Source organism: Schistocerca nitens, chromosome 2 (genome assembly GCF_023898315.1).
Source record: "Schistocerca nitens isolate TAMUIC-IGC-003100 chromosome 2, iqSchNite1.1, whole genome shotgun sequence".
In the NCBI taxonomy this organism is placed as follows: domain Eukaryota; kingdom Metazoa; phylum Arthropoda; class Insecta; order Orthoptera; family Acrididae; genus Schistocerca; species Schistocerca nitens.
Window position 1 is genome coordinate 220,981,289 of NC_064615.1, and position 25,331 is coordinate 221,006,619.

Here is a 25,331-nt window from a genome sequence, read left to right on the forward strand (position 1 = left end):
ATTCATAAAATCCAGCAAGGATAAAGTAACCCTGACATTGCCTAAACAGGGATTTAAAACTGTTTATACATTCAAATGAGTATTTGTGGCTGATTGTGATCTCCCTCCACAATCCTTAATTTATAACAACTACAGATTTCAACAAGACTGAATATATATTTTCTTCGATTTGTAGCCTGCTTCGAGACTCGAGAGATGATGGTCGTACAACATAGAACGATAACAGAAACAATCGATATAATTATGTGCTGTTAACGGTTTTGTGTGAATATATGTTGGGAATATGGTTAGTGTATTTTAAATTTGTTTTGATTTCGAAGTGTATATTTAGGATAATTTCGCAGCCTACGTCATCCTTTATATTGATTTACGTGTGAATGGTAAAGAACTGGTGTGTTCGTAGGTATTAGAAGTGACGTATGTGTTGATCTATTTGTTTTGATTTTTAGCAATTTAATAGTTTCTTCCGTAGGACATTAGAGCAGATACAGCATTTGATTTTAGGCAGTTTGTACTAGGACGTAAGTGCGTTGTCATCTGTCGTGAGATCTTCATGTCACCACTTCGTGCTGGCTGACGCATCGGGGCTATGAGGCGACACCCTTACGAATTTGTTGTTGGGGTTGTGATTTTGTACCTACAGTGTCTTGTTTCGCATGTCTGTAACACCTCCGTAAAGTTAAAGATGCCAAAAGAAGATTAAAATCCTCAACGTTAGTTCTCCAGTTAGATTGAGTTAGGCTAGCACATTTTTTCTTTTCTAGGATGCAATGTGCGACGCGATGGAACAGCGAGACGCCATAGAAAATAGTGAAGACATCGATTTTCTTAAAAATGTTATACACCAGTTGAGACAAGAGTAAGTATTTTATGAATGGAAATTTCTAATATTATGCCATTTGAACTTTTATGACATGTTGAACTTCCTTAGGATGGGAGGGTGGATGAGGAGGGCACCTCTCAACAGTTTGAATTTCTCCACATTGGAACTTCACTGTAATTGATTATATAAAATCTCACAGTACCACAATACCTGACAGTGGGTTTCTCTCCATTAATATCCAGAAGAGGACAGTTAGCAAGTAGAGCTAAATACAGTTTCATGGAGTGCCAAGTTCCGTTTTTATTAGGGGCTAATGCCTTTCTTGGCACATAGTATTAAGTTAAATTGGATTGATTGGCTCAATTGAGTAAGAATCCTTTCAGATATGTTATAAACCACTTGCACAACGTGTCTGAAGAATTAACAGAACTGTAAGTGTAATGGCTGTAAATAAGGCAAATTTTGAATAAACCATTGGGGGTGGATTTCATCACTGTTGCAGTGTACCTCCAGCGCATCTAAATAATTTATTTCTGCAGCTGAAAATGTGTACAGGGTGTATAGTTCTGTTTTATTTCTATGTGGGTGTTAAATAGAGTAATAGTAATCAGACATTAACACTGCCAACATGTTATCAATGATGTATAAAAGTCGCCTAACTTTTACTGTAGATGAAGAATATAAGTAATACATAAACAAAATTTTATTATCTTTAAACTGTTATGGCAGTAGACAAGTAAAGTTACAAATGTATATAAATACATGCACACACAATGAAATTAGTTCGTAAACGTTAAAACTAGAATATGTTTCCAATAATGTCCAATAATTACAATTTGAACAAAGTGTCTTGCATTAACAACGTTTAAAAAAGTTGTGGTACTCTCTCCACAGAATTTGCACTATGCTGTCACCTTTTCACATTCATAAAATTCATTAACTAAGTAAACGGGATTATGGACTAATCAACTGTATAGTCTGTGCTTAGATAAGGTGAATGGAGGTCCTATCCATTCTAGAGGCAGTTTGGTGAACGTTTTCATACCCACCACATTGTAGCCGTTTATTGATTCAGACAGTCTACAGTATGGTACATCAATATGCCTGTTATTTCTAATGCCATGAAATGCGAATCCTGTTAAAGTTGATTATTCTGACATGTTATTCTTTCTATACAGAGAACAATGTAAGTGTAAAATTTAATTACAGTTAATATTTTTAGATCAATAAACAGTGGTCTGCAATGGGCAGCTTCATCTTAACATTAGTAAAAGTTAAGAAGATGAGCAATGACCTGACTCATAAACAAGTTTATAAACCTCCAACAGGACACAGGAAAAATGGGTCAGCAACTTACCTTTATTAAAACTATTATTTGTAGTCCTGTCAAAGTTGTGGTGAGATAAATCCTTATCCATCTACAGTGTATTATCAGTGCTTCTGGCCAAACATCACCAGGACAACTGTTCTGGTGTTGGTTGGCAAGAAGTACTGATAATACACTGTAGAGTTTGTACATGTCACTCATGATTGTCAATTGTGGTTATTTGCAAATTGTGTGTGTGTGTGTGTGTGTGTGTGTGTCTCAATAATTATGATGAAAGTGACAGGTTGATAATGGACGTTATGTCGGGAACTAGTCACAGAAAGTAAAGGATTTTTCTCACTGTAGTGTTGACAGAATTGCAAATAATAGTATTATAAACAAATGACCTATATAGATGTGCAAAATGTATTACAAACAAAGAAAATACAGATTTTTAGAACTGTAATCATATTGTTACAACTGGGAAAAAATTAATTAATTTTAAGCAATTTTAAGTGTGAGACACTTGGAGATGAGGATGTCTGGCCATTTTCAAAAGCAGCAGCAAAAAGTAAGAAGCTGATAAATGAAAGAGATTGAAATCGTCAATGTTAACTTACAGACAAAAGCCGAATTGAACTGTATACCTTTAAAAGGCTGGAAAAAACTTAATGCCAGGTTTAAAGAAAATGAATTTTGAAAAAAAAAAATGAATGCAGTGCTGCAAGAAAAGTTACATTTGATGAACCTTCTGCTTTTGAAAATATAGATTTAAAGTGATGATTATGTAAGGACAGTCAATAAATGGTTTCGACGGGCATACTTGGTTGTATGATACCACCCGTCTGCTTTGATCTGTGACATAGTTGCAATGCGGTGCGGTGTGTTGCGTGCTGTCATTGAGCCGTGGTGTGTTTGTTTTCAGGTGGAAATGAAATGTTGTTGTACAGGGCACAGTATAAAAAGAGGTGGTGTGCTCTAGTGGTTTATGCTATTGGTATCCTGGTCTAGTGTTGATGTATAGGTAAACCAGAGATTTGGAAACTGTCTTTTGTAAATTTGGGGTTGGGGGGGGGATATTGGTGTCTTAGTCTAGGGTTGAGTTACTTAAGGATTTACTGGTATCCTGCCGAGGGTTGATCTATATTGGTTAAGTGTAGATTGGTATACTGGCTCTTTGTGTGTGTGTGTGTGTGTGTGTGTGTGTGTTGGTCGCTGCCCTGGTATGGTGTTGAGCTATGTAGGTTACCTCAAGTTTGAGATATTGTGATCTTATGGTGGATGCTGTAGGATTTTTTTTTTTAAATAATTGAGTGGTGTTTTTTCCCAGTCTGTTGTCTCTTGAATGGTGGTGTTTTTTTTTTTTTTTTTTTTTTTTTTAATTCCCAAAACCCCATTTCCTGCAGTTCTTTCACTAATTTAATTGGATATAGTCTTGATGTTTTGGTGGCCAAGTTGGATGCGTTTGAAATTGGGATTTTCAACATGGCGATTAAATACAGAAGACAGAAATTAAAAACTAGACAGAAATGAAAAAATAAAATTAAATGGGCAGTTCTATTTTCTCGATTTTTTTATCATTAATTTTGCTGCATATAAACTTAAATTTATTATAAGCACATTGCATCGATAGGAGAGGCCCAAATGTTTAGTTGGTTTTAAAAATGGTCTTTCATTTAGGTGTTGGAAGATACCTTGTCCACTGTTATAAAGCACCTCATTGCAGTCGTACATTTCAGCTAAAGTGTGCTTCAACTGAGATGTAATATTTGACTTTCTGTTCATTACTATGAACTGTGGAAAAAAATTTAAAAGTTGCCCAACGTATTATAGTAGCTAATAGTGCTCCCTGCAAAAAAGTCTCATAGGAAAAAGTTAAGAATATAAAATCTGTTTAAATGTTCCCAATGTGTCCCCCCCCCCTCACCCCCCAATATAATTTTTAATTTTATACTGTAGATCAGGCAGTATAAGAAAAATGTTTCTGAATTTCTTCATTTAATTAGGTATTTCAATTATTTATCTGTAAAATAAGGGAAAGGCAACCACTTCCCAATAGCAGACTGTTGCGCGGCCCATACACACACATTGCAATAAACAGTTATCACTAGCTTTCGAGTTCCGGCACTTATACCAGAAAGTACACATATTTGTACACACAAGCACACAGATTTAATACATAAGAGTTCTTAAGGTTGTGTTTTGCATACTTTTAGAGAATCTCGTCGGAACATTTGTGCTACTGTAAGTTTATCCACTATGATATAACAGACTGTTGAAAACAGAACTCTTTGCAGTAGCCTTCACTTTCATTTTTCTCAGTTGATGTGCGATGTGGGCCTCTAGGCACATAAAATACAACAAATTACTCATGAGAGAGTTGTCTGTGTAATAGAGCTTCACTCAAATTTAGGCTTGTGGTTTTAGTTAGTTTTAGTGAAAATTGTGTTAATTATAGAGTGAATTTATGGTAGACCTTGGGCTCTGCAACAGCTTAATCTGCCACCACCACCTTTATTTTGTATTCACATTCATGGGCTTCCGCAATTCACTACCAAATTTTCTACTTCCCATCAAACCTAGATCCCAGGCTATTTCTACAGGTCAGCTTGTCAATACAGTCACTGTCGCACATTAACCTATTAGGTATATAGGCCTACTCTGGGACAGAATAATTATTACCTCAACCATTGTGGATATTACATGTCTGAGACCGATCATTGTAGGAGATCTTATTTCTTTCACTGTCTTTACTGCTCCATAGTTATCTAATTGGGTACAATCAAAGGTTGCAGTACCTCGTGTCAGCTTTGACCTGTGATGTCAAGATGATGGCACACACTCCTATTTCAGTCTTATGCAATTTGGGGACAATGATGTCAAACGTTACACACACGGACAGGCACAAATAAGATAAGAAAAATTTGATTTCAGAAATAACATGAAACTGATGGGACAATCACAGGAATTTGGATGTTTGGTCAGAGGAAAACTAAATACATGGCAATTCTAATTATAATAACATACCAGAACAAATACTAAAGCAAAAATTGAGCAAATGAAATGCTCATCAATCAACAAAACAACAATAAAAATGCCTGAGAAAACATTAGATTGGGAATTTCACTTGACATGTATAGCTGAAACAAAATTAATGCTACCACGAACACACACGTACTTATAAAACCCAGTGCTGTGTAGAAAATTTCACTTGACCTATGTAGTTCAGACAGAGTCCACAAAATTTGACAAGTCTGTTGTCCAACAAGTCTGCAGTACCACAAAAATGAAACTTGCCCATATGACTTACATTGAAAATCTAGGCAAATCATTTCATGATACCTAGCAATTACAGGCCAACATAATTACCAACATCAAGCAATACAATCCAAAAATTCATAAAAAATTACATTAACAGAAATTTCAATAGACAAGAACCAAACAACTGTGCTCATAGATATACATAACGTACATACAACAACAACAAAATAAAAACATACTCATGAACCAAAGTCAGCTGACACACAAATCTAGGAATCTAGCAAAAGAAAAAAATAATGTATCAACACAATCTTTTGGATTGCCAGTGTAGACTTCCCAAACCAGGAATCACTCCAGGTAGAAGGTCATAAACTGTTCCGCCGACAATACCCCGTGTACTGGTCTGTAGTCGAGATCCACTAACTTTGCTCAATCTCGTACATTCCCTACAAATGTAACACTTCACATACACTGCAGTTGAACTGAATAACTGTAGGAATTTAATAATGGTAAACTTGTTGTTCACCATTGTGACTTCCAGGGATCTACTCATTAACTTTGTTGTTGTATCCATAGGTAACAAAAATGAAACATAAAATTAAATTTCTAACCATGAACAGCTTGCCACACTAATAATTCCAAACCCAAAAACTATTCTATTGCCCATAACTGCCAATATCAAAATAATTCACTAACAAACTGCGAAAGTCCTTTATTGTTCTCAAAAACTGCATTCAAGAATGACTCACTAACAGGACTCAAAATAATTTAGGAACTTAAAAATTAAATACTAAAGAGTGCCATCATATACTCAGACATGCCCAAACACGGTCTATTTGTAATACATTCCGCCGCAGTGACATCACACAACACAAAACTACTACATCATGGGTCAAAGCAGACTGATGACATCACTAATTCAGTTGAAAGTGTTCTGTGATCGATAGTAATTGTCAGATGAGGATGATTTGAATTTATCTTTAGAATGTTGCTGGTTGTCACAACATGTTGTTCATGTGAAAAAGCAGAAAGGCAGTTTATAACTGCACTTTTACTTCCATGTATGACATAAATGAACAATAGGGGATTATCAAGCATCTGCCTCATCCTTGCTGCAGTTATTTGTGATCTGCACAGGACATTTGTGGACTGACATTTTCGTGCCCCTTCTGTACTTCATCTTGATGTGAAATCCTTAACATTTTGAAAATTTTGTTCTCCTAATTGACACTCCTCCGTGTTGTAGAGTTATTTGTTGAAGTTGTACTCAGGCCAGCTTTGTATTGCATGGAATTCATTAGGTCTAGATTAAATGTCAGTACCTATTCGAATAAATATTCTCTGCTTAAGGTTTGATATAGTTACCCTTAACCTACCAACAAACTCAGTTCCTTTCTGCAGTGACATTAATTTAAACTTGTATAATCCAGAAAGATGACACCGTGGTAAGATGCTCAATTTGAATTCAGGAGTGCAGTGGTTTGAATCCTCATCTGGCCATGCAGATTAAAATTGTTTTGTGAGTTTTCTTAATCACTTATAACAAATTCCAGAAGTGTTTCTTTGAAAACACCACCACCACCATATATGAGCTTATGCTCAATGTGTAATGACCCCATCTTTGGTGAGATGTTATGTCCTAATCTTTTTTCTGTTTGCTATATTTTATGCTGTCATTAACTTAACCTTTATTCTACCCCCACTTCTTTTGAGGAGAATGTTCTAAATACTAACTCTGATAGAATATTATATTTGTTACTTTATATATCATTATGTGTGAAAATTTGAATCAACTGAACCTGCCAAAACTGTATGTCTGCTTCGTCCCACAACATAATGATTATGTAGCATGTGATGTCTTACGTGAGTTAACAGAAATGGAACAAAACATTAACAGTGTGTTTCGATGTTCATTATTTGTAGGTTGTGGTGACATTAGTCCGTAAATTGGTGAAGACGACAAATTCAGATCAGAGATCTTAGATGTTATGTCATACTGATTTGCAATGAGAAAGATCTGTGCGAGATCACTCTGATTAATGAAGAGTAGTGAGACAATGAAGAAATATGAAAACATGTGGCAGTATGAGTCTTCATTGTCAGACCTACCAGGGAACTCGCTGGTCTTTCGTGAGTTCGTGCATGGCGCACGTGGGGCTCTGAGCTTTCCATGTGCCCCCTCCTTCCCCTCTCTTGGTATCCTTTCTTATGTGGGTCTGGCTGTCCAACAAGTTCCCTGTATGCCTTAAGATTTTGTTCCCCTTGCCTTTTCTTTTTGGTCATTCCTTTTTGATGTTTTTGATTCCCCTTTGGTGTCTGAGCTCCACTTCTAAATTTTTTTCTCTATAATGTGAGCCGTTGGTGAAGAACTCCCTCCCTAACATCTACAACTTGGACCCCCCCCCCCCCCTTGCCTATAGTGCACCTCCAACCTGCTAGGTCACTGCCTAGTCCATGTGGTGGGGCTGTTAGGTAACCATCTGGCTGAGCTCCCTGACAACATAGGGATCAGACATCTGAGCTGTTGCCTGTCCATGTATGCCTAGGAGTGGTTGCTTGTCATTCTAAAGCATCGTAACTTCCAGCAACAGCCACCGTGCCAAACAGCCATAGCTGTGGGTGGGTGGTGCCCATGGGGAGAGGCACTGATCGGGGTGGGTGATATCAGGGCGTATGGTTTGCGTCTGAAACATTTAAAGCTCCAGAAAACTGGCTATTCTTCTGCAGGTGCCTCTTTAGTTGGTAATGGATCATTTAATGCTGCTTCTTATGACCTGGCAGCCTTGCCTTCCTTGAACACACAGTAGGTGATACACTTTCCGCACTACATGGTCTGTACTAGGACGGACAGGGACACATTCACTGCTACAAAGCCATTATTTTTTGTGGAAAATATTGAGACAAGTTTGGTGAAGTTGAGTGTCTCACTAAGATGCGGTAGGTTTCATTGTTGATCAAAACTTGTTCTGCCGCCTAATTGCAACCCTCCATACTTGTATCATCTTGGTGACGTCCAGTTGTTGATTACTCCACATCAATCTTTGAATATGGTTCAGGGAGTCATTTTTCATAGGGATCTCATCCTTCAAACTTGTTTTGCAATGACTGGGCATTCATATTGTTCGAAGTGGTTAGAAAGATCATAAAGACAATCACACCGACACCAGTGCCTTTATTCAGGCGTTTGAGGGAGATTACCAGAGAAGGTCAAGGTTATCTATTACCAGTCTAACATAAAGCTGTACATCCCATGCCACACATGAGGTGCTTTTGGTGCTTGCATTTTAGGCACAACTTCCTGCTGCACGGTGGACCTACTACGCAGTGAATATGGACACCCGCTCCAAGAGGGGACACTGTGTTCTGCTGCCCGTATATGTTAATTGTCACGGCCGTCACTCTCCACACTGACTAAATTGCCTGGGTTATAGGAAGGAAAAGACGACACGGGAGTTTAAGTCTCTTGTTGTCAGAAATATGACTGACTTCACTAGTGTCAGTGACTTCTAACTATGCCTCTGTTATGTCCTTTCCCCCTCATCCTTCTTCCTTACCCCAGTCCCACCCCCCACCCCCGCTCCTCTCACCCTCACCTGCACTTCAGACGTACTCCCCTCCCCTCTGGGTGCCACTCCCCCTCCCCATCTGGAGAAGTGTCCATCTTATTTGGCACCCACCAATGATGGGGTACCTCCCAGGACCCCTACCTCCAGCATCTCTCAGGCCAGAAGCCAGCTACCACAACTCATCTATAGGAGACACAGTCTCTGTGCACCAAGGTCACTTGCTCTCATTCAGTTGTGGATCTTGTGGAAGCCTGCTCTCTCTACACCCCTGCCCTCCTCGACTTATGGAGGAGGAAGAACACAGCCCCTCCTCCCCCCCCCCCCTCCCCGGTGCCCCCAGGGATGCCTTCGCTCTGTTCGCAACTGGACTCTGACCTCTTATTTATGGGTTTCACCCTATCTTAGTTTTTTGACAGATGATGACATGGCAGAGAGATTGGCTCCAGCCGTTCTCCTCCCTTTTGGATACCCGCTCCATGCTTATTCAGTGGAACTGTAATGGATGCTACTGTCAACTCCCCAAGTTGTAACCCTTTATTCCCTTTTACTCAGTAGCTTGTGTTGTTCTCCAGGAATCTCATTTTACAGATGCTCACTCACTGATCATTCATAGGTTGCGTGCTTTGTCGGAACCGGGTTGGCTCCTTGAGGGCTACCGGTGGCATTTGCACATTTGTCTGTACGGACGTTGTTAGTGCATGGATCCCCCTTTGTACTGCATTGGAAGCAGTTGCTGTCCAGGTCCACATTGACCCCACGGTCACAGTTCGCAATCTCTATCTCCCTCCTGACAGGCCTCCTACACGTGCTGCCCTAACTGCCCTCCTCCAGCAACTCCCCCTCCCTCCCTTCCTCCTCCTCCTCGGGCCCCTTTGTGGGGCAGTACTTTTTCATCTAGTCAGAGACTCCTCATTGATCAATTTCTTGCAGACCACGCCCTGTGCCTTCTTAATGATCTTTTGCTCACTCCTCCCTCCCCTCCCCCCATTCCCCCCTCCCCCCTGCAGGTTCGGGGGTTAGAGGAGGCCTGTTGTATTCCTGCCTGTCTTAAGAGGCGACTAAAAGGAGTCTCAAACGTTTTGGCCTATATATTATGGTCCTCTCTCGGGTTTGACCTCCATATACCCAAATTATTCTGAAGAGCAAGCCAATTGGGGAAGGGCGCCTTACATGGTGCATTGTGTCCTTCATGCATTGAGACCTTTAGCCAGCTTTCTCGTTGCCACATTGCCGTCCTGTTCGTTCTCCATCTCTTGGGCGAGGATACATTCCTGGGTGCGATTTCCACCATGCACTTTGCAGTGTTGCTTTTTGCAGAGACGTCGGCCATGGACTTCCGTGCACCTAATATCCAGCACGGTAGCCAGTCCGTTGTGGTGGGGCTGCCATGTACCCTGTTGGTTGTAGCCGCCTGACAACACAGGGATCGCTCTGCTTGATGCCTGCACCGTTAACTCCCCATGTATGCCAAGGAGTAGATGCCTATCTCCCTGGGGCTTCGGGACTCCCGGCAATGGCCATCCTGCCACGTGGCCCTTGCTGAGACTGGGTGGTGCCCATGGGGAGGGTCCTTGGTTGGAGTGGGTGGCATCAGGGCGGATGACCCGCAATGAAGCATGGTACATCATCTCTTGCTGGTGGCCAGCCGCCAGCAGGCTCTAAGTGTTCTCGGGCTCAATTCGATGCTCAGAAATATGATCCCGAATCGTTCCTCTCCCTGGCCACACCGTGGGAGGAACGCAAGGCTCAGGATGGCAGTGACACTTATTCACCCCGGTTCCTAGTTTGTACGAGAGCTGATGGGGAGTCTTTCATGTCAACGAAGCCTCAGTTCTTCATAGAGAATTTAGAGGACAAGTTTGGGGAAGTGGAGGGCTTGTCCAAAATGTGCTCTGGATCAGTATTGATAAAAACGGCATCCTCTGCCCAGTCACGAAGGTTACTTGCTTGTGACAAGTTGGGGGATGTTTCAATTACCATCACACCCCATAAGAGTTTAAATATGGTCCAGGGTATTATTTTCCATAGGGACCTTCTTTTGCGTCTGATGATGAGATGTGCGTCAATTTAGAGCGTTGAGGTGTTCATTTCGTCTGGCGCGTTCATTGGGGTCCGAAGGATAATCAGATTGCAACCGGTGCCTTCATCTTGGCCTTAGAGTGTGATACATTACCAGAGAAGGTGAAGGTGATGGTCTGCCGCTGTGTCAAGCTGCCTCCCCTGGTGCAGTGCTTTAAGTGCTGGAAGTTAGGCTATATGTCTTCCTACTGTACTTCCAGCCTCACATGTTGAGATTGCGGATGCCCATCACATCCCAATAATCTATGTGCCACACCTCCTGTCTGTGTCAACTGCGGAGAGCATCATTCACCTTGCTCACCAAACTGCAGGATCTTACAGAAAGAGCAGAAAATCATGGAATATAAGACCCTGGATCGACTGACCTATACTGATGCTAAGAGGAAATATGAACGACTCCATCCTGTGCGAATGAGTTCCTCATATGCCGCCGCTATAACAACCGTGATAGCCCCATTACTTCAGCGAATTCCAGTCAGCTCACCGAGCCTTACAACTCCACATGCCCCGTTGCACATGGGGAGCCACTACCCACCCTGTTGCTCCTGCGCCACCTTCCTTGGGAGCAAACCCCCCCCCCCCCCCCACACACACACACATATCAGGGACGTCCGTCCCTGCTTCGAAACCAGAGAAGTGTCCAACTTCTTCAGCTCCTCTCGCTTGCAAGGGGTCCCTTGGGTCCCTCCCTTCCCAGGTTTCCACAAGTGGGGAGGATGATGCCCGGCAGTGGCATAAGTCCCCACAAGCAGCAGGTCGTAGGGCTTTGCGATCCTCCTTTTTCCCGGAGACTGAATCAGTGAAGCCCTCCCAGCCAGTGAAACCCAAGGAGCAGCGAGAAAAGTCCAAGAAGAACACCTCTAAGACAGATGAACTTGCAGTGGCACCCACCTCACCACAACCTACAAGCTCTGCGTCTGAGGGTGAGGTAGAGGTTCTGACGTCCGCTGAGAACCTAGATCTACCAGACTCTCAGACACAATGGATGTCACTCGCACAGGTACTCAATCGGTGGCAGCAGGTGACCCAGCGGCGTAATCTGCCTCCTCAGTCCCTTCACGCCTTTCTCAGCTATGGACAATGTCATCCTCCAGTGGAACTGCAGCGGTTTTTTCCACCATCTTGCTGAACTCCGACAACTTCTCAGCCTTCACCCTTTCCTCTGCATTGCTCTTCAGGAAACTTGGTTTCTGGTGATGCAAACCCCCGCCCTCCATGGCTATTGGGGTTACTCTGAGAACCAGGCAGCTTATGAGGGGGTATCTGGTGGTGTCTGCACCTACGTCCTTCACTCCCTTTACAGTGAGTCTGTCCCTCTACAAACACCTTTAGTGGCTGTCTCTGTTTGGGTGTGGATGCCTCAGGCTGTTACTGTCTGTAGTCTCTATCTTCTACTGGAGGTGATGTCCCGCAGCATGTCCTGGTTGCACTGATAGCCAATTGCCGCCATCTTTTCCGTTACTGGGCAACTTCAACATCCATAACCCTCTGTGGAATGGATCAGTGGCAACAGGCTGAGGCAGCATCGTTGATCAAGTGTTGGCACAGCTCGACCTAACTCTTTTAAATAATGGTGCCTTCACACATTTCAGTGTGGCGCTTGGCACATACTCGGCTATCGACCTTTCGATCTGCAGCCCTAGCCTATTACCATCTGTCCAATGGACTGTGCACAACTGCTTGTCACTGCCACAGCGTCACTCTTCTAGGCGCCCCTGCAGATGGGCTATGAATAAGGCTGACTGGGACTTGTTCACCTCCATTGCCACTGTTGAGCCTCTTTCCAATGACGCCATTGATGCAGTGGTTCACTCGGTCACCACCGGCATCGTTACTGCCGCAGAATCTGCCATTCCCTGTTCTTCAGGGTCCCCCCGGCGGAGGACTGTGTCTTGGTGGTCGCCCGAGATCGCTGAGGCAATTAAAGATCGCAGGCGGGCACTCTAGCGCCACAAGCGGCATCCCTCATTGGAACACCTCATCGCTTTTTTTAAATGGCCCCGTGCGCGAGCCTGACGCCTCATTCGCCAATGCAAGCAGGAGTGCTGGGAAAGGTATGTCTCCACCATTGGCCTCCATACCTCTCCGTCACAGGTTTGGGCCAAGATTAGGCGACTCTATGGCTATCAGACCCCCGTCAGCGTACCTGCGCTTTCATTGAATGGAGAAGTCTGTACTGGCTCCTGACACAATAGCAAAACGTTTAGCGGAACATTTTGCTCAGAGTTCTGCTTCTGCGAATTACCCATTGGCCTTCGGCTCCCTGAAAGAGCAGCTGGAACGTCGGAGCCTTTCGTTTTACACGCACCACCCTGAATCGTACAATGCTCTGTTCAGTGAGTGGGAATTCCAAAGTGCCCCAGCCGTTTGCCCTGATACGGCTCCCGGACCAGATTGCATCCACTGTCAGATGCTTAAACACCTCTCAGTGGACTGCCAGCTACACCTCCTAGACCTTTTCAACCGTATCTGGGTTGAGGGTGAGTTCCCGTCACAATGGCAGGAAAGCGTCTTAATCCCCGTGTTGAAACCTGGCAAGAACCCACTGGAGGTGGACAGCTACCGCATTAGCCTCACCAATGTTCTTTGCAAGTTGCTCAAATGCACAATGAGCCGGAGGTTGAGTTGGCTACTTGAGTCTTGGGGCCTTCTGGCTCCATCTCAGGGTGGGTTCCGTAAGGGCCGCTCTGCCGCCTATAATCTGGTTTGCCTGGAGTCTGCCATCCGTACGGCATTTGCCCGCTGTCAGCATCTGGTCGCCGTCTTTTTTGACATGCTGAAGGCATACAATACAACATGGCGACATCACATCCTCTCTATGCTTCATGGTTGGGGTCTGCTCCCAATTTTCATACAAAATTTTCTGTTCCTTCCGTGTGCAAGTTGCAGCCTCCCATAGTTCCTCCCGAGTTCAGGAGAGTGGGGTATCGCAAGGATCTGTCTTCAGTGTCTGCCTCTTTTTGATTGCAATTAATGGGCTCGCTGCGGCGGTGGGAATGTCTGTCTCAGCTTCCTTGTATGCTGACGACTTCTGCCTATACTATAGCTCCACTGGCATTGCAGTTGCTAACCAGCAGCTGCTGGGTGCTATCCAAAAGGCGCAGTCTTGGACTGTAGGGCATGGCTTCCAGTTTTCGGATGCGAAGACCTGCGTTATGCATTTCTGCCGGCGACGCACTGTGCACCCTGAGCCACGGCTTTATCTTGACAGCAAACCTCTTGCTATGGTGGAGATGCATCAGTTTTTGGGATTGGTTTTCGATACCCAGTTGACTTGGCTGCCTCATATTCTGCAGCTTAAACAAACGTGCTGGCGGCATCTTAACGCTCTTCGTTGCATGGGTCACACCAGCTGGGATGCCGATCGGTCTACCCTTCTACGGCTGTACCAGGCATTAATTCAGTCCCGTCTATTCTGCAGCTTAAACAAACGTGCTGGCGGCATCTTAACGCTCTTCGTTGCATGGGTCACACCAGCTGGGATGCCGATCGGTCTACCCTTCTACGGCTGTACCAGGCATTAATTCAGTCCCGTCTAGATCACTGGAGCCTGGCTTACGGTTCGGCATCCCCTTCTGCATTGTGGTTGCTGGACTCCATCCTTCACAGTGGGATTCGACTCGCCACTGGAGCTTTCCGGACGAACCCTGTCAACAGCATACTTGTGGAGGCAGGTGTTCCTCCATTGCAGTTCTGGTGCCAATGATTACTGGCTGCTTGTGCTACACATTTTTGTAGCTTGCCCGGGCATCCCAATTATCGTCTCCTGTTCCCTCAGTTGGTCGTCCATCTTCCAGAATGGCAGCCCCGGTCGGAGTGTAAGATCGCGGTTCGCATCAGAGCTCTTCTCTCTGGGCTTGAGGTTTTCCGTCTTCTACCTATTTTCCGGGCCCCTCTGCGTATACACCCGTGGTATGTGCCCCGCCCATGCCTTTTGCTCCATTTGGCACTGGGCCCGAAGGACTCAGTCCCTCCTGAGGCCCTCCGCTGCCGCTTACTTTCAATCCTTGCCGCGTTTCAAGGCTCTGACGTTGTCTATACTGACAGTTCGATGGTTGCTAGTCGTGTCAGTTATGCTCTTACTCTAGGGGATCATTATGAACAACACTCATTACTGGCTGGCTGCAGTGTTTTCACTGCCGAATTGGTCGCCATCTCTCGCGACCTAGAGTATATCTGCTCCTGCTCAGGTGAGTCCTTCGTTATCTGTAGTGACTCCCTGAGCGGTTTATGAGCTATTGACCAGTATTTCCCTCGCTCTTGGCTGGTGATGGCTATCCAGGAGTCCCTCGATACTCTTGCCTGTTGTGGCCGCTCTGTGGTCATTGTGTGGGCCCCAGGTCATGTAGGCATCCCGGGAAATGAATGTGTTGACACGCTGGCCAAACAGGCTGTCGATGCACCTGAGAGTGACCTCAGGTCTGTTTTACGGCAGAAGGTACTTCGCACCTGGGGTGAAGAATGGTGCACCTTTCCTTCACCCAACAAACTAAACTTCGGGCCATCAAGGAGGCTACTGATGAGTGGCGCTCCTCCTTGCGGGTCCCTCACAGGGACTCTGTTGTCCTCTGCCGGCTGTGCATTGGCCACACCTTGATGACGCACAGCTATTTATTGCGCCGCGAGGACCCACTTTTATGTCACTGCGGGTCAGCTTTGACTGTGGTCCACATCTTGTTGGACTGCCCGCTTTTAACTGCGCTCAGGTAGACATTTGCACTGCCTGATACGCTTCCTGCACTTTTATCAGATGACGTTGCGATGGCAGATTTAGCTTTGAGTTTTATTCGTGCAGGGGGTTTTCATCGCTTGATCTAAGTGTTTGTCCTTTTTTTTGTGGTGAGTCTGGCCTTTGGCCTACGATTTTAGACTGGAGTTTTTAGTGTTTTTCTTGACGGTTGGCTTTTCCTTTTTTGTTTCTATGATCGGCCAACCACTGTCACACTCGGTGTGATTATAATTCCTTTTGTCTGGTCTCTGTGTGTCTTTCTTGTCCTGTGTCATCTCTTGTCATCTCCATTGTTTGTTTTTATTCGTTGTGGGTGTTTCATGTTCATGGAAAAAGGGACCAATGGCTCTAGTAGTCTGGTCCCTTCAATTACACAAACCAACCAGCCAACCAACTTCCCCTCCCCTACTTCCTTACATTGGTCATCACACTATGATCTCTTTGGTAGTGACCACTTCCCATTGTTTCTCTCGTTCCCTTCCCACCTCCTGATGACCAATTTACCCCACTGGGCTTTACATCATGCTAATTGGTCTCTATACACCTGCCAGGTTGTTTTTACATATTATTTGTCAGGTTGATGAAATCGTATGTTATCTCTTTGATAAGATAATCTGTGCTGCTGGCATTGCTGTTCGCCATTGGCTGTCAGCCATGGTGGAGCACAGACATTGCCACTGCCATCCGTGATCATCATCGCACCTTGCAGCATCTTAAGCGGCGCCTGTCCTCCCAGACCTTTAAATGTCTTTGTGCCAAAGCCCATTACTTAATCAAACAGAGCAAGTGGGTTCACTGGGAATGCTTTTGTCTCCTATCTAGGTTCTTCTATTTGTTTGTTATGGGTGTGGGCTTCACTCCGCCCCCTCAAAGGTTAAAGGTTGTCAGTGGCAGTCTTCCATTCTGGACCTTGTCCTTCCAAATGGCCTTTGTATGGATCTATCAGTTTTTGTGGAGCACTTCGCATCCCATTTTGCAATGGCTTCTGCGTCAGCCTCCTATCCAGCCGCCTTCCTACTCCAGAAACAGTGGGCTGAAGCTTCCTGCTTATGTTTTACCCCTTGTCAGGCAGAATCCTAGATTTAACCTTTTAATGAATGGGAGCTGCTTCTGGCCCTCTCTTCTTCCCACGATTCAGCTGCTGGCCCTGGTTCTGTCCATCACCAACTTCTGCAATACCTCAGTCCTCCACAATGATAATATCTCTTTGGCTCCACGGCATTTTCCCCTCTCAATGGAGAAACAGTATTGTGGTGCCTGTCATTAAGCCTGGCAAGGGTGCATTGTTCCTTGATAGTTATCAGCCAGTCAGCCTGACCAATGTCTCCAGCAAGTTACTAGAACAGTTGGTGGCTTGTCGGCTCAGTTGTGTCCTTGAATCTTGGGACCCCCTATCTCCTTACAAGTGCGGCTTCCGGGAGGGACGGTCTCCGATCAGTCATCTGCTTCAATTGAAAACTGTATTTTGGCACGCCTTTTCTCAGTGCTGCCATCTTGTTGCAGTTTTCTTTGATCTTCGTAACACCCCATGACTTGGTTCTTTGGGCCCCCTCCCAATTTTTATTCACCAGTTCCTGTGCTGCTGGTCATTATACGAGGGCAGTTCAATAAGTAATGCAACACATTTTTTTTCTTGGCCAATTTTGGTTGAAAAAACCGGAAATTTCTTGTGGAATATTTTCAAACATTCCCGCTTCGTCTCGTATAGTTTCATTGACTTCCGACAGGTGGCAGCGCTGTACGGACCTGTTAAAATGACGTCTGTAACAGATGTGCGTTGCAAACAACGGGCAGTGATCGAGTTTCTTTTGGCGGAAAACCAGGGCATCTCAGATATTCATAGGCGCTTGCAGAATGTCTACGGTGATCTGGCAGTGGACAAAAGCACGGTGAGTCGTTGGGCAAAGCGTGTGTCATCATCGCCGCAAGGTCAAGCAAGACTGTCTGATCTCCCGCGTGCGGGCCGGCCGTGCACAGCTGTGACTCCTGCAATGGCGGAGCGTGCGAACACACTCGTTCGAGATGATTGACGGATCACCATCAAACAACTCAGTGCTCAACTTGACATCTCTGTTGGTAGTGCTGTCACAATTGTTCACCAGTTGGGATATTCAAAGGTTTGTTCCCACTGGGTCCCTCGTTGTCTAACCGAACACCATAAAGAGCAAAGGAGAACCATCTGTGCGGAATTGCTTGCTCGTCATGTGGCTGAGGGTGACAATTTCTTGTCAAAGATTGTTACAGGCGATGAAACATGGGTTCATCACTTCGAACCTGAAACAAAACGGCAATCAATGGAGTGGCGCCACACCCACTCCCCTACTAAGAAAAAGTTTAAAGCCATACCCTCAGCCGGTAAAGTCATGGTTACAGTCTTCTGGGACGCTGAAGGGGTTATTCTGTTCGATGTCCTTCCCCATGGTCAAACGATCAACTCTGAAGTGTATTGTGCTACTCTTCAGAAATTGAAGAAACAACTTCAGCGTGTTCATAGGCACAAAAATCTGAACGAACTTCTCCTTCTTCATGACAACGCAAGACCTCACACAAGTCTTCGCACCCGAGAGGAGCTCACAAAACTTCAGTGGACTGTTCTTCCTCATGCACCCTACAGTCCCGATCTCGCACCGTCGGATTTCCATATGTTTGGCCCAATGAAGGACGCAATCCGTGGGAGGCACTACGCGGATGATGAAGAAGTTATTGATGCAGTACGACGTTGGCTCCGACATCGACCAGTGGAATGGTACCGTGCAGGCATACAGGCCCTCATTTCAAGGTGGCGTAAGGCCGTAGCATTGAATGGAGATTATGTTGAAAAATAGTGTTGTGTAGCTAAAAGATTGGGGAATAACCTGGTGTATTTCAATGCTGAATAAAACAACCCCTGTTTCAGAAAAAAAATGTGTTGCATTACTTATTGAACTGCCCTCGTATCTCAGTTTCCATTAGACCATCAGCGAGAGCAGCACCGCTAGTTCCTGCTACTAATAAGGTGAGTACACCATTCGCTTGTTACATATTTTTACGAGCTTCAGACAGGAGCGACTGCAGTAATGGGTAAGAACTGTGATTGTTGTGTACAGATGCGAGCTGAGTTGGCGACCCTTCGCTCACAGCCCCAGGCTGCTTTGGCTTCTGTCACACAGCTTGAGGCTGCTGCCAAGGGCCGTCACTGTGGGGGATCGAATGCGGGGATGTGTCCTCTGATTGGTCCACTGCTGTAGCCTCCCCGGGTACTGCCTGCACTGAGGTTGACCCATCACCCGTGGTCAAGTGGGAGATCATTCCAAAGTCTGGCAGGCAGCGAAAAACTTTCCGAGGGGCCGATCGTAGGGCCTCCCCGGTTCATTTGACAAATAGGTTTCGGGCATTATCTGTGGCTGACGATGTCTCTGAGCCAGATGCAGTCGTCCACCCTGTTCCAGAGGAAGCTTCTTGGCCCGCAAGGTCTGGGCATTCACAGAAGGTGGGTTTGCTGGTAGTTGGGAGCTCCAGTGTTAGGTGTGTAATGGGGCCCCTTAGGAACATGGCTGGCAAGGAGGGGAAGGAAGCCAGTGGGCACTCCGTGTGCATTCCCGGGGGAGTCTTTCTGGATGTGGAAAGGGTGCTTCCGGATGCCATGAAGAGTACAGGGTGCAGCCAACTGCAGGTGGTGGCTCATGTCAGATACCAATGACATGTGTCGCTATGGATCGGAGCAGATTCTGTCTGTTTTCAGGCTGCTAGTGGAAATGGTAAAGACTGCCAGTCTTGCTTCCGAGATAAGGCGGAGCTCACCACCTGCAGCATCATCGATAGAACTGACTGTGGTCCTTTGGTGCAGAGCCGAGTGGAGGGTCTGAATCAGAGGCTCAGGCAGTTCTGTGACCGTGTAGGCTGCAGATTCATTGACTTGTGCCATTGGGTGGTGGGTTTCCGGATTCCGCTTAATAAGTCAGGAGTCCACTACACACAGGAGGCGGCTACACGGGTAGCATGGGGCTGTGTGGAAGGGACTGGGCAGTTTTTTAGGTTAGAGGGTCTCGGGGAACCACAGAAGGGACATCAGTCTAAAAGTGGACAGGTAAAACAAAGTAAGGTAGTTGTAGAAACGATTGGTAATGTAGTTGTAAATTGTCGTAGCTGTGTTGGGAAAGAACCAGAGCTCTAAGCCCTAATAGAAAGCACTGAAGCTCAAATAGTTGTAGATGCAGAGAGCTGGCTGAAGCCGGAAATAAGTTAAGCTGAAAATTTTTCAAACGATCTAACAGTGTTCAGAAAGCATAGAATAAATACAGTTGGTGGTAGAGTATTTATTGCTGTCAGAGATAGTTTGCCTCGTAGAGAAATTGAAGTAGATAGTTCGTGTGAAATAGTATGGGTAGAGGTTATACCTGACAGTCGGACTAAACTATTAATTGGATCATTTTACCGACCCCTGACTCAGAAGATATAGTTGCTGAACAGTTCAAAGAAAACATGAATCTCATTTCAAATAAGTAGCCCGCTCATACAATTATAGTCGGTGGTGACTTTAATCTACCCTCGATATGCTGGAAAAATTATACGTTTAAAGCCAGCGGCAGGCATAAAATGTCATCCGAAATTGTACTGAATGCTTTCTCAGAAAATTATTTTGAACAATTAGTTCATGAGCCCACTTGAAGTGTAAATGGTTGTGAAAGCATACTTGGCCTTTTAGCAACAAATAATCCTGGACAGATAGTGAGTATTGTGACGAATACAGGGATTAGTGACCACAAGGCAGTTGCTGCTAGGCTGAATACCGTAACATCTACAACCATCAAAAAGAAACGCAAAGTATATCTATTTAAAAAAGCTGATATAATGCTCTTAACCCCTATTTAAGAGACAGTCTTGACTCCTTCTGATCTGATCATGTAAGTGTAGAAAAGTTGTGGAATGTTTTAAAAGAATGCAAAATCCCCAAGATTGACAAAGTTTTACAGAAGTTCGAAATATGGCCCTTTTAATCATTTCTACAACAGAAATTCTGTCTTGAAACCTGACAGGAAACCCAAAGAGATTCTGGTCATACATAAAGGTCACACCAGTGGCAAGATGCAATAAGTGCACGTTTTCCATCTTCTAGCTCGTATGGCATTATGCCATAATAAACAACCGAACATGAGATAATACAGTACTGGTAGTCCAAGAAAAATTACATACAAATCGACATAAGAATGTGCACTTTAAGCCGAATTATGCATTTTAGTATAGTTCACGAAATTCCGATGCTCTTGAAGTATTCTCTGATGCCTTGTTTCTTTTAGGACATAATGCAAGGTCTTTTAATGTTTTACACGTACGAACATGCGGGCTTCCTGCCTCATCGCAGCTGCGCAAGTGCAGTGACGCCTGTTATCGGGCGCTCTCTGGCAACTGCTGAAGTGAACCAATTTCTAACAGGTCACATGAAAATATTGCAAATGGTGGTTTGAAAAGCATTACTTTCAAAGTAAATTTCCTTTTACACAAGATGAACTATGTGCAAGAATGTACAATGAATTTCTTAAATCACAGAGTGTTTGACTCTCATTTAAAAATCAACTCTTTGAGGACGACCTTCTAGGAGAATTTTGACCCCAGAAGATCTGACATTTACGTCGTTATTAAAAATTTTACTGGCACATTTGTTTGATGTATCTTAAAGTGTAAAACACGCAAAAAAGATCATTATTTGACTGGCTTACAAAACTGTGTCACAATCTCGATTTCTGTGCTTTGGATAGTAACATGCGGTGTTTGGTCGAATTTGAATTTATACCTCCGTACCATGAAAATATGCAGCGTGCATGTTGCTGCACATCAAGATCTTTCCAAAACATGTTTTTTCCCCCCTTCGTTTCATTTTCTAAAGTGCCGGTAAATTGTACATTGGCGTATAAAACCATAAACATTCAAAGAATTGATAAGTTTTTCCATGTTAAGTGACAGTATGGTTTTGCTTGGCACTGTAAAAGTGTATTTTCAACCGGGAAAAATCTGGGAATTTTTTTTTTTTTCGTTGTCCATGTATACACCCTGTGATGACAGTGCCACTAAAGCAGAGTTATTAAACACAGTTTTCCGAAACCCCCTTCACCAAAGAAGACAAAGTAAATATTCCTAAATTCCAGTCAAGAACAACCGCCAAGATGAGAAACATAGAAGTAGATATCCTCGGAGTAACGAAGCAGCGGAAATCACTTAATAAAGGCAAGGCCTCTGGTCCAGATTGTATACCAGTCAGGTTCCTCTCAGAGTATGCTGATAAAATAGCTCCATATTTAGCAATTATATACAACCACTCACTCACAGAAAGATCCGTACGTAAAGACTAGAAAATTGCTCAAGTCACACCAATACCCAAAAAGGGAAGTAGGAGTAATCTGCTGAATTACCGGCCTATATCACTAACGTCGATTTCCAGTAGGGTTTTGGAACATATACTGCATTCGAACATTATGAAGTACATCGAAGAAAACGATTTATTGACACATAGTAGCATGGTTTCAGAAAATATCGTTCTTGTGAATCACAGGTAGCTACTTATGAAGTAATAAGTGATATCGACAGGGGACGTCAAATTGATTCCATATTTTTAGATTTCCAGAAGGCTTTCGACACTGTTTAAGTGTCTCCTTACCAAACTGCGTGCCTACAGAGTATCGCCTCAGTTGTGCGACTGAATTCGTGATTTCCTGTCAGAAAGGTCACAGTTCGTAGTAATAGACGGAAAGTCATAATATCCGGCGTTCCCCAAGGAAGTGTTATAGGCCCTCTGTTGTTCCTGATCTATATTAACAACATACGAGACAATCTGAGTAGCCGTCTTAGATTGTTTGCTGATGATGCTGTCATTTACGTCTTGTAAAGTCATCAGATGATCAAAACTACTTGCAAAATGATTTAGATAACATATCTATATGGTTCGAAAAGTGACAATAGACCTTGAATAAAGAAAATTGTGAAGTTATTCACATGAGTGCTAAAAGAAATCAGCTAAATTTCGATTACACTGTAAGTCACGCAAATTGAAGGCTGTAAATTCAACTAAATACTTAGGGATTACAATTACAAATAACTTAAATTGGAACGATCACATAGGTAATATTGTGGGTAGAGCAAACCAAAGTCTGCGATTGATTGGCAGAACACTTAGAAGGTGCAACAGGTCTACTAAAGAGACTGCTTACACCACGCTTGTCCGCCTTGTTCTGGAGTATTGCTGTGCGGTGTGAGATCCGCATCAGGTGGGACTGACGAATGACATTGAAAAAGTACAAAGAAGGGCTGCTCGTTTTGTATAATAGCGAAGTAGGGGAGATAGTGTCACAGACATGATACGTGAATTGGAGTGGCAGTCATTAAAACAAGGCGTTTTTCTTTGCGGCGTGATCTTCTCATGAAATTTCAATCGCCAGTTTTCTCCTCTGATTGCGAAAACATTCTGTTGGCACCCACCTACATAGGGAGAAATGATCATCATGATAAAATAAGAGAAATCAGGGCACGCACAGAAAAATTTAAGTGCTCGTTTTTCCCGCGTGCTGTTTGAGAGTGGAACAGTACAGAGACAGCTTGAAGGTGGTTCATTGAACTTTCTGCCAGGCAATTTATTGTGAATAGCAGAGTAATCATGTTGATGTAGGTTCAGATTCAGAGTTTGGGCTGACACCGTTCTCAGCTCTCCATGGACTCAGGAGAGTGGCATTCCACAGAGCTCCATATTAAGCGCCAATCTTTTTCTCATTGCTATTAATGGACTTGGGGCCTCTGCCAGACGATTGGTCACCCCTGCTCTGTATGTGGATGATTTCTGTATTTGGGCTAGCTCCCACTCGGTAGCCTCTGCGGAACGATAGCTCCAGGGTGCCATCCAGCATGCATCGACGTGGACAGTCTTGCACAGTTTTAAATTCTCCCCTTAAGTCGAGGGTGGTGCATTTCTGTCGCTGTACTGTGGTACATCTTGCTCCAGAACTCTACCTCTATGCGCAACACCCGATTGTGGTTCCTCAGTTCTGTTTCCCGGGTCTTCTTTTTGACAATAAGCTTACTTGGTTGCCCCATTACCATCATCTGAAGGTTGGCTGTTTTGGTAAGCTCAGATTCCTTTGCTTCCATGCACACACCTCTTGGGGCACAGGTAGTGTGACTCTTCTTTGCCTGTACTGAGCATTAGTTCTTTCTTCTCTGGACTGAGGCTGTGAAGTTTTTGGATCAGCTGCCCCTCTTGAACCCGGTTCACCATCGTGGTATCTGTTCAGTCACCAGTGCCTTTTGCACTAGTCCTGTTGGTGGTCTTCTGGTTGAGGCTAGGATCCCTCCCGTTTCGATTCGGTGGTCCCAGCTCCTGGTTTTCCCATGCCGTCACTATCCTCTCTTCCCCTGAACACCCCTCCTATTCTTTTTGCAGCTTCAGGTCATTGCCTGCCCTTGGATCAGCTTACCAGTTGAGCTCTGCCCCATGTATCTCTGCTGTGATCTCCATCTTCCCTCCTTGTCCTCTTCCTCATATTCTCTCCTGCATCCCCCCTCTTCTTTGGTTAGTTCTTCAGCCCCAAATTCAAATGGATGTCTTCTGCAGTCTGATGTTCAATTGTCTGTTCCAAATGCTCTTGCAGGAATTTCAGAATGCCATTGTTTTCTACACTGGTGGCTCTAAATCTGCTGATCATGCAGAATATGCCATCACATCTTGTGTTGGCACGGAACCACCTTTCGCCTGCCATGTATGGGATGTGTGCTGTGGAACAGATGTCCATCTGTCAGGCCCTCTGCTTTATTAAATGGTCCTCCTCCATCAGAGTTTTGTTATGTATAGACTCAACTAGTAGCCTTCAGGTATCACTCAGTGTTTTTCCTGCCACCTCTTAGTCTCTGACATCCCTTACCTTCTCGCTGATCATGTTGATGCTGCTTATTCAGTTGATTTCCTTTGGGCTCCTGGCCATGCAGGTATACCAGATAATGAACTTGCTGATTGTGTGGCTCCCTGACCCCTTTGCGGCTTTACATCAAATCTCTTTTTACCCAGTCGTCGGTCGACTCTTGGGATGCTATACACCCTGTCTGATAAAGCTTGCACAATCAAGGAGAGTCTCACCATGTGGTGGTCTTCCCTCCACCTCTCATGGTCAGAATCTACCAACGTCTGCCATCTTTGTGTTGAGCATACTAGTTTGACCCTTTTTTTACTCTAAATGAGCCGCCCTCCCCTTTGTAGATATGGGGCTTCCCTCACGGTGATCCATATTTTGCTGGACTGCCCCCTCCTTTGGCCCTTTGCATTAAATACGTCGTCCCACCTTTCTTGTCCCAGGCGTTAGTGGACGGTCCTCGCATTGTTACAACTGTCCTTGATTTTCTTCTCAAATGAGGTTTGTCCTCCAATGTGTAAGACCTTGAATTTTCCCCAGGAATTGGAGTCCCTCAGTTAGCACAACATTGGTTATGGAGGCCTTCACCTTGCCTCTACACTGGCCAGTTTCTCCCCACCTTTTTCCCTACATTTTATGTGGTGTTTTGTGCAGTTGTTTCTCCTTTTCTTGTGTCTTCTTCCCCTGTTGTCCCCGTTGT

General features: G+C 44.4%; 1 protein-coding gene across 3 annotated transcripts in view; it reads left to right on the forward strand.

Moving 5' to 3' along the window:
- Positions 1-215: 215 nt before the first annotated feature.
- LOC126235938 (nuclear distribution protein nudE-like 1-A) overlaps positions 216-25,331 on the forward strand; it is a 159,578-nt gene continuing 134,462 nt past the window's right edge. For 2 of the 3 annotated variants that reach the window (XR_007544845.1, XM_049944906.1), the window contains exons 1-2: positions 575-658; positions 765-859. Coding sequence is in view for 2 of the 3 variants with exons in the window: in XM_049944906.1 (XP_049800863.1) it covers positions 590-658; positions 765-859 (164 nt within the window). In the remaining variant the exon portion in view is untranslated. Of the gene's footprint in view, positions 287-574; positions 659-764; positions 860-25,331 lie in introns of those variants that run through there. The other variant, XM_049944907.1, reaches the window with a different exon arrangement.